The sequence below is a fragment of the Manis pentadactyla genome, chromosome 6 (assembly GCF_030020395.1).
Source record: "Manis pentadactyla isolate mManPen7 chromosome 6, mManPen7.hap1, whole genome shotgun sequence".
Lineage (NCBI taxonomy): Eukaryota > Metazoa > Chordata > Mammalia > Pholidota > Manidae > Manis > Manis pentadactyla.
In genome coordinates, this window is record NC_080024.1 from 120,088,013 (window position 1) to 120,102,175 (window position 14,163).

Here is a 14,163-nt window from a genome sequence, read left to right on the forward strand (position 1 = left end):
AGACTAGAATTTATTTTTTGTTTTAGACAGTATTTGTTTGTTTTAGACTAACTTACTTTTTTGGTTTATACTCATGAGACCATATTATACATAGGAGTTAACATATCGTTTCTTACATTAAATAGTGTATCAAATACCCTTCAAGTCAGTACGTAGAGTGCTCTCTTTCTTTTCAGTGGTTGCATAATGGGAATGTGCCCTTATCCCCCTACTAAGTAGGTTGTTATCTTAAACACCCAAAGCTATAAGAAGCCTGTTTCTGCACACCCTTCCTAGCTTTTTCAGAGGACGGGTTTCTCATGGGGATTGCTAAATATGGGGCGCTTGTATTTTACCACTGGCAACAGTTTTTGCCTTCTGAAAAATAATTGCTGGTTTACACACATACGAACAGTTTGAATGATTTCCTCGCACTATCACCAGCTTCGTGTATTATTAATCCTGCATGTTATTAAACTGACAATTTGATGGTCACAAACAGCTATTTAAAAAATTTTCTTTTCCTGAATTACTAGTGAGATTATCCCTTCTTATGCATTATTGGCTCTTATTCTGTGATTGTCCTTTGTATATATCCTTTGCCTATTTTTCTGTCAGGTGTTTCATTGTTAATTTTTAGGGGTTCTTTAGCTATTTGGAATATTAGCCTTTTTTATTGCTAATATTTGTCATTTGTATTTTAATTGTGTTGATAGTGGCATTATAGAACTGTAGTTTTTCATTTATATGTAATCATATCTGTCACTTTTTTTATGGCTTCTCTTTTTCATATTTTGCTTAATAAAGACTTCTCCGTTTGAAATTATAAAAATAACCTCCCATATTTTCATCTAGTTCTCTTATGGATTTAAAAATTTGTTGATCTCTTTTATCTAGCTGGAATTAATTTGTGTGTGTAGAGGAAAGGAGCTACTTCTCTCTTTCTGGCACTGGCCAGTAGGTAGAGAGTTTTCCTGACACAACCTGTTTAAAATTTAGAAGACAGCTCAGAAAGGCAGGATCAGCCCCACCTGAACCACATAGTCTGAAGGTAAGTACTACCACTGAATCAGAATACATGCTGAACAGACAAAAGGTGGTATCAATGCTACCATCCTAGACTCAGTTATAGGGAACCTACAAGTATTATCAGGAACTCTAAAAAGGGTGACATTTCAGTAAACAATTTTGTGTTACTATGCTCTTTTGTATGTTGTTCTAATAATCTGATACCTAGGCAAAAATATACATTTTATAAACAGGTGGCAATGGTGAAAAGGAGGGAAAATATGTTAAATAGCATGGAAGATATCACTGTTGGCTGGCTAGCCCAACAACCATCGTCAACCCCTTTCTCTTGCCTGCCTCCACTGCAATTGGAAATGTTTGCATACTTGATTTCCCAGACTCCCACTCAACCATTGTGGCATGTGACACAGTTCTGGCCAATAGATGTCTTCTAGAAGCTTTTACTTTCCCAAAAGGGCAGATGTATCTGGCCCCACTCCTCCCCCTTTTCCTTTGCTGAATATAAATGTGATGTCGGAGCTGCAGCAGTCATCCTGTGTCTACAAGAAAACTAGCTACCTGGCTAAGGATGGAGGAGAAACAGAAAGAGCCTGAATCTTTGATGATGCAGATAAATTCCTATACCAGCTCTGGCCTATCTACTTGGAGACATCTTTTGATGCCAGATAATTAAATACTGTTATTCCTAAGTCACTGTTACATAGGTTTGCTGTAGCTGAAATTATTTTTAATTGGTACAAATGGTATGAGTCCAATATTCTGGAAGCAGTGAAACAAAACAGTTAAAAAATTTTTAACTAATTTATTCATGAAATTATCATAAATTACTTTCTAGCAATGACTTTTTGTAGATAAGAACTCACAAAGAAACAATTTAAAATGGTAGAATTTATTTTAATATAATGATATATATATATGCACATATTCTATTTTAAAAATAAGCATGTAAACTACAGTCATTATAAAACATAAATCAGCCTTAATATCAGAGTAAAACAATATGTATAGAAGTCAGTCTAACATTGTTGCATTTGCCCTTTACAGTTAGAATACATAAAAGATTTAGTGCATTGTATTTTATCTTATTTCAGTTTTCTTGTTATCATCATTAGGTATAAATACCTTTAGGAATGTGCCAACTTACAATTTACATTCAAATAACCAAATCTCTTAACAGTCATTAAAGTACCATTAAATCACCTAAAATGAGTAATCTAAAAACACACTAGTCTAAATTAAAAACCCTGAGGAATTAAAATCTTTTCACACAATAGTTTTGGTTAAGTGCAATTCGACGGTACTACTTTATTTAAGGTTGTACTTGGAAAGGCATAGTAAAAATAAAATCTACATTAAATTACAATCTGTATTTCATTTCTTGCTACAAAGTTGTTTTGTTTCTCCCAAAGGTAGTTTTTGCATGTCATTCTGGAGCTCTTCACCACCTGCTGGCTTATTTGCTTTATATATATAGTAGTTAAGAGTTATGCATTAAGCTGAGCTGCCTTTAAATGGTGATTTAGACAAACTTCACCTTAAGAACTACATGCTAGAGAGTTCATGTCCATGCTCAACCATGGCCTGCATGAACTGCTTGAAGACTCGATCCATGTAAGTGGACTGCCTTGGCCAGATGCCCTCCAGAAAACCAATATGGCCTCCATAAGAAGTAAGGACCAACGCAACATTAGGGTTTTGCTTAGCAGTTTCCACAGGAATAGCTTGGGGAAGAAAATAGACAGGGTAGTTAAGAGAGGGGAACGAGAGAGAAAAATACATAATTAGTACCTGTTTTTGTTAGGTAAAGGGTATGACTTTATCATTTCCAATCATTATAAACCAAAACACCATTAAAATTTGTAATGATTATGGCTAATGGAATGAGTCTGACTAATATTTAACCATCTATGTTTTTAAAACAGTGCATGCTGACAGTTATGTACTAGACCATCATTTTTGGAAGAATCAATCCAAGTATTTAATCATAACATAAAAGTATAGGTCCAGTCTTGCTCTGAGAAAGCCAAATAAGATAATTCAAGGAATTCATTCAATGAATGCAAAAAACCACCAATCTTATCACCTTTGTGAGAGCTAGAAGCTCATTATGTAGGACTTTGGTTAATTTTATGTGAAGTTAGATTCCTGAGGTCAATTAGTGGCTGTATTAAGGGTTCAATGTTATAAATGATTTATATAGTAAAAACACATATAGATAGAAAAAAAAAAATGGAATAAAATACTCCCAGGTGGCAACACTGTTTATCTTTGAGTGGTGAGAACTGGTGATTACTTTTTCCTTTTTCTTCCTTCTCTGCATTTCTATTTATAGTCAGGAGAAAGAAAAACTTTATTTTGAAAATATAGTTGCTGTATTTAAATAATTCATCAGTAATGACAGTCTTTTCATATGTTTCACAAAATCTATCCTGAGGAAAAACTTCACTCTAAAGGATGTGAATTAAAGTTGCTTTTTTTTACTCCCATACTTATAGTTCAAACAGTGGAAATGTTCTGACTTAACATCTATAAAGGACCACCACCTGGGATGAGAAGGGCTTTGCTTTCAGATGCTGCTAAATCCTATCTGTCTAACAAGAAAACATGATTGATACAGAAATTAGATCTTCATATCTTGGGCAGAGTCCTAGGAGTAAATGAGCTAATAAAGGTAAGATCTCCCTACCTCATGAAGAAAAGGAAGCTGATCTCCTATAGGAAAACCAAGATCCTCCCAAGAGAGAGCTGCTGCTGGGCCCAAACTGCTCTAAAAGTTGACCCCTCACAATTATAAAGTAAACTTAGAGATACCAAATCAAAGCCCAGCAAAGCAAGTCCTTGTTCAAAAGAGGTCCTGGGTTCACATGCTTAGCCAGCCACACCTAAAATGAACATCTATCTTGGGATCAGCTATGAGAGCTTAAGGGCAGGAAAAGTGACTGACATGATATTTGCCTTTGCTTTTCACTTTACATTAAGGGCTTGGATTTAATTTGCCTCTACTGGAATTATTAAGAGCCCCAATTTCACACTCTGGATATGCTCAGGAATTTCTCACGCTGATAGTTACAGTCATATTAGAAGCACAGGTGCTTATGCCACACTCAGGCCATGTGAAAGGCGCTGCTGCCCGCTCTCTCAGTATGCAGACAATTATTTACTATTTCAGTGTGCAAGACTATCTTAAGGGCTTGGGAAAGAATATGAAATAATGAGTTTAAACTTCAACCAATAGGGTCAGGTTAAATGCTGGGAAATTTCTGTTAGAAGAAGGATTCTGTGAAATATAAAAATAGGTGGAGAAATGCTAGATTTCCTGAATCCAATGAAAATATGCTGAACCACCACCATCTCATTCAACCGATAAAGTTGACAATTTCATTTTCTGATTTGTGATCAAAGGTCAACAGTTCCTGCCACCTAAAGTTACCCATGGCAAATCATACATCACGCAATAAAAATACTCTACAGAAATAATAGTCAATCATTTTTACATATTTTGGTAATTTTCTGCAGTTTTGACAATACATATGTGTGGTGTTTGCAGTCAGAATTATTTTTCTTTAATGAAGTACTTGGGGGAAATGTGTTTAAAATGTTTAGGTGGGGAATAGGGAGAAAATATTTTATAAGAAGCTTTGAAACATTTCATTAGAAAAAAACTAGAGTTCAAGTCTACTGATTCTTAAGATAGGATGATTACTTCTAATCATCTTGCTTCCACGTATGAACACACGCACATATATCTTTGTTACCAAAATCTGTATTTCTTGAATTAAGAGAGCAAGGAAGTTGATGTGGGCACAATTTTATTTTATACACTATCCAGAGGGAAACAAAGATTCTCTCCTTATAGTCCAAGTGTGCTACACTCATTGAGATATTCAAGGACATCATGTTTATAAAGTCTGAGGTTCTCTTCTAGGGTTAAAAGGGGAGAAAAACTCCCAAACCATCTGAACAGGAATCTCAGGAAGAAAAGGCAAGTGAGGATGACATGTACTCTTGAGGCAATGATACTGTAGCCATAATCTTCCCAGAGAACAATGTATTTGATAAGAAGGAAAGGTCATACAAATGAGAACAAGCAAAATATTGAGAGATATAATTTGTTCTGAGGCTCCCACAATGAAGTAGATAAAGGTCTGTGAAAACATAAAGTGACCTGAGACATTTACGTGCCAAATTATGAGCATCTACCTATTTTTTCTGTTTATCACAGTGGAAAATGTGATGCAACTGACATTTCATTTCTTTTTACTGTATTTTCTTAAAAAGAACAATATTTTAAAACAGTTAATTCATGTCAGAATGTATGCAAAGATGTTAGTTTTACCATGACTGGGTGAGAAAACATCATCCACAGAATTGAGACACAACACTGGGATTGCTACTGACTTCAGCCTGTGGTTTGGACTGGCATCTGTATAGTAATCATCAATTGTTTGGTATCCAAACATGACTGAAGTGAACCGCTTATCAAACTCTCTGATGGATTTAGCCTGAAAAACAAAAAATAGATTATATCTATTTTGGGAACCCAAAGAGGAAATAAAAACATTACATAAAGTTTCTTTCCTACCTTCATGACATGATCCATGTCAATTTCTTTTACAAACATATGCCGGTGCCTGGAACAAAAAAATTTCAAAAGTAAAAAAATAAAAATTTATTCCCACCTCAAATTAATCATAACAAAAGTAAACAAGAATCATAATCATAATAAATAAACAAAGAGCTAGCAGAGGGCACAAAGTTGATACTCAAAAATATTTACTTAATCAGACTCAATGGGAGTACATCGATATTTGTCTTGACATTTTTTAAAGTACTTTTTTCTTAATTGAGGAAGAATGAAACAGTTTTGTAATAATAAACAGTGTCGCTTCATAACAAATTGTACCTGTACACTGCTGCAATTAAACCCATTTGGCCAAAAAGGTTTTACTTAAACCAGAAGCTTTTAATTGGAAAAGTCACTTGAAGAGGCATTATTTTTTAAATTGCTATACTGAAAATTAGAATTTATATTTTCGTATACTTGTTTTTAAACGGTTGGTCATTTTTCCTGTATAATCAATATTTTAATTCAAATCATTCTACCTTCCTTGTTATTCTCTCCCTTTCAGTGACTATGAGTAACTAACTCATAACATGATGATACATTAGTATTTTAAGCAACATTTTATAATCAACATGTGTAATTCAACAAATAGATTTAGTTTGATCCAACATTTTTTTAAATTAAAGTATTGTTGGTATACACTCTTACGAAGGTCTCACATGAAAAAACAATGTGGTTACTACATTCACTCATGTTACTGTGCCCCCCCAATACACCATTGCACTCCCTGCCCAACAGTACACTAAGATGCCACAGAGTCACTATGTGCCTTCTCTGTGCAACAGTCTTCCCCATGATCCCCCAAACACCATGTGTGCCAATCATAATATCCCTCAGTCCCCTTCTCCCTCCCTCCCCATCCGCCCTCCCCGACTCTCCCCTTTGGTAACCGCTAGTCCCTTCTTGGAGTCTGTGAGTCTGTTGCTGTTTTGTTCCTTCAGATTTACTTCATTGTTATACTCCACAAATGAGGGAAATCATTTGGTACTTGTCTTTTTCTGCCTGGCTTATTTCACGGAGCATAATATCCTCCAGCTTCATTCATGTTGCTGCAAATGGTAGGATTTGTTTCTTTCTTATGGCTGAATAGCATTCCATTGTGTATATGTACCACCTCTTCTTCATCCATTCATCTACTGACAGACAGGTTGTTTTAATATCTTGGCTATTCTAAATAATGGTGCTGCAATAAACATAGGGGTGCATATGTCTTTTTGAATCTCAGAAGTTGTATTCTTTGGGTAAATTCCAAGGAGTGGAATTCCTGGGTCAATTGGTATTTCTATTTTTAGTTTTTTGAGGAACCTCCATATTGCTTTCCACAATGGTTGAACTAGCTTACATTCCCACCAGCAGTGTAGGAGGGTTCCCCTTTCTCTGCATCCTCGCCAACATTTGTTGTTCTTAGTCTTTTCGATGCTGGTCATCCTTACTGGTGTGAGGTGATATCTCATTGTGGTTTTAATTTGCATTTCCCTGATGATTAGTGATGAGGAGCATTTTTTCATGTGTCTGTTGGCCATCTGAATTTCTTCTTTGGAGAACTGTGTCTTCATATCCTCTGTCCATATTTTAATCGGGTTATTTGCTTTTTGGGTGTTGAGGCATGTGATTTCTTTATATATTATGGATGTTAACCCCTTGTTGGTTATGTCATTTATAAATATATTCTCCCATACTATAGGATGCCTTTCTGTTCTGTTGATGGTGTCCTTTGCTGTACAGAAGCTTTTTAGTTTGATGTAGCCACATGTGTTAATTTTTGCTTTGGTTTTCATTGCTCAAGGAGATGCATTTAGAAAAAAGTTGCTCATGTTTATATTCAGGAGATTTTTGCTTATGTTGTCTTCTAGGAGTTTTATGGTTTTATGACTTACATTTAGGTCTTTGATCCATTTCAAACTGACATTTGTGTACGGGGATAGACAATAATTCAATTGCATTCTCTTGCATGTAACTGTCCAGTTTTGCCAACACCAGTTGTTGAAGAGGCTTTCATTTCCCCATTGTATGTCCATGGCTCCTCTATTGTATATTAATTGACCATATATGGTTGGGTTTATATCTGGGCTCTCTAGTCTGTTCCATTGGTCTATGGGTCTGTTCTTGTACCAGTAACAAATTGTCTTGATTACTGTAGCTCTGTTCTAGAGCTTGAAGTTGGGGAGGGTAATCCCCGCAGCTTTATTCTTCCTTCTCAGGGTTGCTTTGGCTATTTGGGGTCTTTTATGCTTCCATATGAATTTTAGAACTATTTTCTCTAGTTTGTTGAAGAATTCTGTTTGTATTTTATTTTGATAGAGATAGCATTGACTCTGCAGATTGCTTTAGGCAAGATGGCCATTTTGACAATATTAATTCTTCCTATCCATGAGCATGGGATGTATTTCCAATTATTGGTTTCTTCTTTGATTTCTCTCATGAGTGTTTTGTAGTTTTCAGAGTATAGGTCTTTCACTTCCTTGGTTAGGTTTATTCCTAGGTATTTTATTGTTTTTGGTGTGGTTGTGAAGGGAATTGTTTTCATGATTTCTCTTTCTGCTAGTTCATCATTACTATATAGGAATGCAACAGATTTCTGTGTATTCATTTTGCATCCTGCAACTTTGCTGAATTCCGATATTAGATCTAGTAGTTTTGGAGTGGATTCTTTAAGGTTTTTTATGTACACCCAAAAGCAGCAGGACACACATTCTTCTCAAGTGCACATGGAACATTTTCAAGAATAGATCATATACTAAGCCACAAAAAGAGCCTCAGTAAATTCAAGAAGATTGAAATTGTGCCAACCAGCTTCTCAGACCACAAAGGTAAGAAACTAGAAATAAATTACAGAAAGAAAACAAAAAAGCCCACAAACACATGGATGCTTAACAACATGATCCTAAATAACCAATGGATCAATGACCAAATTAAAACAGAGATCAAGCAATATATGGAGACAAATGACAACAATAATTTGACACTGCAAAATCTGTGTGACACAGCAAAGGCCGTGCTAAGAAGGAAGTATATTGCAATACAGGACTACCTCAAGAAAGAAGAACAATCCCATATGAACAGTCTAAACTCACAATTAATGAAACTAGAAAAGGAAGAACTGTAAGAATGAGAATAAGTTAGCATAAGAGTAGCCATCTTAAGGGCCTAGAAGCAGTTTTCTGAAGTTGTGACTTAAAAGAAAAAAAACTGGAGCTGGGTAAGGCCTTGGAAAACAAGTTAATCATGAACACCGGGATGGGGGCAGCTGTGGCCTTCAGTCAGCTAACCTTGGTCAGTTAATCCTACATACCAAGCTTGTCGTGCAGAACCTCCCTAACAATTGAGGAGTGGTCTTATCTTGCTCTTGCTTAACCCCAGGATGTATGTCTTGCAAAGATAATGTGCAGCTGTAGAAAATTACTAAGAGTTAAGTGTTTTGAAAATGCCATATAAACCCTTGGTTTTGAGTGCTCGGGGTCCTTGTTGAGACCCGCTGCGTCGGGCTGACACTTGGACCCCAGCTAGCTGGTCTCTAAATAAATTCCTCTTGCTTATTGCATCAAGAGACGCCTTCTGTGAGTGATTTGGGGCGGTGCTCTCCTCTGGGAAAAATCCAACAGAACAAATGAGGCCCAAAGTTAGTAGAAGGGACATAATAAAGATTATTATATGTCGTGGTGTTGTGTTCCTTGGGTCCCTTGTGTTGGGAGATCTGTGCACTTCCATGGCCTGACAGACTATATCTCCTTCCCCAGATTTGGGAAGTTTTCAGCAATACTTCCTCAGAGACATATCTATCCCTTTTTCTCTCTCTTCTTCTGGTACCCTATAATATGAATATTGTTCTGTTTGGATTGGTCACACCATTCCCTCAATATTCTTTCATTCTTAGAGATCCTTTTTTCTCTCTGTGCCTCAGCTTCTTTGTATTCCTGTTCTCTAATTTCTATTTCATTTATCATCTCCTCGACCATATCTAACCTGCTTTTTATACCCTCCATTGTGTTCCTCAATGATTGGATCTCCGTCTTAAATTCATTTCTGAGTTTTTGAATATTTTTCTATACCTCCAGGAGCATGTTTATGATTTTTATTTTGAAATCTCAGGAAGATTTATTAGTTCAGTCTCACTTGACCCTTTTTCTGATGTTGAGATTTTGCTTTGAACCAGGTTCCTTTGACATTTCATATTTGCAAGTGGCACCCTCTAGTGCCCAGAAGCTCTATTCTCTGGACTGCTCAGTCCCTGGAGTGATGTCCGGCATCTCAGGGGAGTGGTGCTGGTGCATGAGGAGAGCAAAGAGCTGTTTCCTGTTTCCTGGCTGCTATACCTGTCTCCACTGCCAGAACCAGTGGGTTGAACACACAGGTGTTAGCCTCTATGCTTTGCATTTATAGCTGCTGTAGGTGGGGCTTCCTTCTGGCTGGCCTGATGCCACGGCAGGGACTGACAGTTTGCGAGCCAAGTGCAGGCTGGCCAGGAGGAAGGTGCTACAGGCTGTGTATCATGGTGGGGGACCTTGGAGCTGTGTAACCAGCCAGGGGGATGGAGCACTGAAGATAGTGAAAGTTCTCAACCTGCTGGGCAGAGTGCACCTGGACAATTTTGTGTACCTGTCCTTTCTCCTGAGCAGTAAGCTCTGTGCAATCCTTGCCCCTTTAGTAGCCCTGTCACTTTTAGGAGGTCTTTCAGACTGCCCGCCCAGTTCAGCTGGATATGGATCTGTGTTTTCTACAAGCAGCTGAAATGTTAGTCTCTCCATGTTCTCCGCCTGTCTTAGTTTTCCAACCCCACTAATCACCAGAGCACCATGCAATGTAGGTTCATGCTCCCAGAGCAGATCTCCAGGGCTAGGTGTTTAGCAGTCCCAGGCCTCCACTCCCTTCCACTGGTGAGCTGGGGTGGGGAAAGGGCTTGTATCCCACCGGGTCACAGCTTTGGTATGTTGCCCTGTTCTGTGAGGTCTGTTCTTTCCTCCAGGTGTATGTCATCTGGCGCAGCTTTCTTTCCTGTAGCTCTTTCAGGATTAGTTGTATTAATTATATTTTCATATTATATGTGGTTTTAGGAGGAGGTCTCTGTCTCACCTTTCACGCCACCATGTTTAATCCCTTTCCTGATCCAATGTTTAATGTCAACTTTTGGGATAACTATGCTTTTCAATAATAAGTGAGTGATGTACAAATTAACTTACTTTTTATATTAAATTTATCAATTCACTTAAAAATACATGGTAACTGACAGTCATCAAAAAATAAGTAGAAACATCTCTATTCTTTGCTATCACACTGACTTAAATGCTAGAAAAATACTCAAACAATTCCAGAAAAACGAAGGCAAAAACAGTATTCTGGAAATATTAAGAACTGTGAGGGCTAAGATATCGAAGTACATCAAATTCTCCTAAACTTCTAAAACAAAAGCATGTGCCTAAAGAACCATATTATTCAGCACTGAAAAGTACTTAATACATAACTTCCTACCTAGGAGAGAATTAGGTACTGATAAGATTCGCATCAAGGTGGCATCTTACTACACTGATGGACAGTGACTGTAATGGGGTATGGGGGGGACTTGATAATAAGGGTGAATGTAATAACCACATTGTTTTTCTTGTGAAACCTTCATAAGAGTGTATATCAATGATACCTCAATAAAAAAAAAGATTAGCAGCAAGTAGAAAATCCAGGGAAATAACCCCATAACATTACTCAACATATTCAGTGCTAATGTTTGTAGTCTTTTAGAATAATTTAAAACTGGGATAGATCAGTGATCTTCAAAGTGGGGGTAGATACCCCAGGGATTATAGAAGACAGACCATGGTGGTACAGACAGTAAATATTACAAAGTTTTATCTGTATTTTTACACTGAAAATATTTTTCTTCTTGTATATATTTACAGTATAAAGAATATTTTGGAGCTGTAGTGAACACATATATAAATATACACATATTAGCAGTGTTACACTTTAAGACTTTTTACTGTTGGGCATGTAATCCAAAACAGTTGTAGGCATCGAGTTTTAAAGATGACTCACTTATTTACTGAAGACTGGAGGCATGTTGTCAGATAGTAATTAAAAAGCAGCCAGTTCAGTGGCTTCTCCAATGACTCTGAGCAAGCAAAAGTATTCCAACCAACTGAGAAAGTTGCAGCTGCCTTCAAGGGAGTTTTTTGCCCAGTTTTGCCCAGATAATTTAAAAGCAGCATTCTACAATGGGAAGAAACAGGAAACTCGATGAATTTTTTACTCTCAAGACAGCCCATTTCTAACTATGCACTGACTACAGAGGAGAAACATATAAACTGATGACAAAGTCTGTTATCTTGGAAAAGCATACAAGAATCTTCGTTCTTTCTTTACATTCATATACTTACTTTGCAGTTAACTGTGTTGTGAATGGGATGAAGCATAGTTACTACTATAAAGTAAAACACGAGAGAAATCCACTGTAAGAGAGGTTTTCTTTTCAAAATTATATTGGGGAAATATTTAAAAAATGAGAATCCCTGTGTCCTGGCCTCTAGCTGAATGTTAATTTAGTATGTGAGGAGTGTTTCAGGCAAACTTTTTCTATAAAAAAGGGCCACATAGTAAATGTTCTAGGATTTGCTGGGCATATAATCTCTGTTGCAACTACTCAACTCTTTGATTATAGTGCAAAAGCAGCTGCAGATAATACACAGGTGAATGGATATGGCTGTGTTCCAACAAAACATGATAGATGGACATTGAAATTAAAATTTCATATAATTTTCACATATCATGATATATTGTTCTTTTGGATTTTTACAACCACTTAAAAATGTAACAACCATTCTTAGATCATGGACTGTACAAAAACAGACAACTGGCAAGATTTGGCCTGCAGGCTGTGGTCTGTCAACCCTTGGCTGGAAAGACACAGGAGTGGTTCTCAAATGTGGCTGCACATTGGAATCAGCTGGGGAGTTTTAAAAACTATTATGGGTGTCTGAGTCTCACCTTCAGAGATTCTGAGTAATTGGTGTGGGTAGCCGATGCATCCAAGCATCCTGGCATTCTGCAGCACCTCTAAAGGGCTTCCTACTCTAGAGCTGACTGAGTTGTGCCAAAGCAACTGGTCCCTAAAATCCCTTGTTTTCTCTTCCTACTCCTTCCTGTTATTTGTCCTTATTTCCTATCACATATTTTCCTCTTTTCCTTTTGTTCTTTCAATTTTCCTGGTTCTCACCTACTTCTATTTTTGGTAAGAGGGACAAGAGCGGAGTTTAATCTAACACCAGTGTTAGAAATCTGTTTAACAATGCCAACTAAGAGAAAGGATGATAGCCTAAATTGTTCTGCATTGTGTTTTCTAGTCTTTATTTTCCCAATTGCCCAGTTCCTAAAATAGAAGAAACAGGTAAAAGCTTTCTCTCATACTTTTTTTCTAACCCAAATGGCTTGCAGGGTGAATACGATGGGGTTTTAGATCAAAAGTGGAGATTTCATTTTTGAAAATGATTCTTCATAATGACTATACTTCTTGTGTGCAGTACTGGAGTTTTCTTAAGTTATTTAAAGAATAGTGCTCACTCTCCTACAAAGAGTTCATTCTAGGGTCCTAGTTTTAGTTTTAGCCATTCTTTGACTGGAGGTCAGAGACTGCTGGGAGGCTGGTATAATGGGCAAATCGGAAGGGTTGGAAGGGAAACTCTTAGGAGTAGGAAGGGCCAGGACTAGCCATGACCAAGTAGGTGGGATACTTCTTGGTTATTACTCAGGAGCAAAATAATGTCAGGATGCTGTGCCAAAAAAATGTTATTTTACTGAGAGAGAAAAAGGACTCCATTTTTTCACTAAAAGAAAAAAATTACAAAAGAGAGAGAGAAAAAGGTGGAGAAAGAACCCATGGATTAAGAGGTTAAGAGGTATTTCAATCCCAATGTATGGACCTTATTTGGCTCCTGACTTAAACAGTAAAAACCAACCAACCCACCAACATTCCATTGGGGAAAGGGGATGCCCCCTGAATATCTGGTGATATTAGGAATTACTGAAATTATTGTTAGTTTTCCTCAGGTATGATAATGCTAATACATTTTTTTTTAAGAGACACCTTATTTTTAGAGATACATACTGAAATATTTACAAATGGTATCTAAGATTTATTTAAAAATAACCAGAGTTGGAAGAGAATGGAGATGGCGCTAGTAAACAAAATTGTCTGTGATTTGATAATTACTAAAACAGCATGACAGGTGGTTATTATTGAAGCTAGGTGATGAGTATATATGGGGATTTATATTTATTATACGTTTTTATAATAAAATTCTCTTTACTTTTTTTTTATATATACTTGGGATTTTCTGTACATTTTTCAAAGCTTGTTTACCACCTCATTGGAACACTGGAATCTGACTGGCTCTAGAGTGGTGTGGATTCCTTGGCTAGACTCAGTTCTGGCTCAAAGTACCTACTCGGTCCCCAGAATCACAGGTGTGGGGGTTGCCCCAGTCCACAGGGGCAGTGTGCAGAAGGATCCTCAACAGACCAGGCTTTTGTCTGTCGCAGAAGGATCT

General features: G+C 37.0%; 1 protein-coding gene across 1 annotated transcript in view; it reads right to left on the reverse strand.

Annotated features, from left to right (window-relative positions):
- Positions 1–1,881: 1,881 nt before the first annotated feature.
- Positions 1,882–14,163, reverse strand: part of ABHD3 (abhydrolase domain containing 3, phospholipase) — a 42,164-nt gene continuing 29,882 nt past the window's right edge. Inside the window, exons 6-9 of the mRNA XM_036905720.2 lie at positions 11,657–11,830; positions 5,591–5,639; positions 5,345–5,510; positions 1,882–2,729 (exon numbers count right to left, since the gene is read on the reverse strand). Of these exons, the coding sequence (XP_036761615.2) occupies positions 2,551–2,729; positions 5,345–5,510; positions 5,591–5,639; positions 11,657–11,830 (568 nt within the window). The 3' untranslated portion in view covers positions 1,882–2,550. The remainder of the gene's footprint in view (positions 2,730–5,344; positions 5,511–5,590; positions 5,640–11,656; positions 11,831–14,163) is intronic.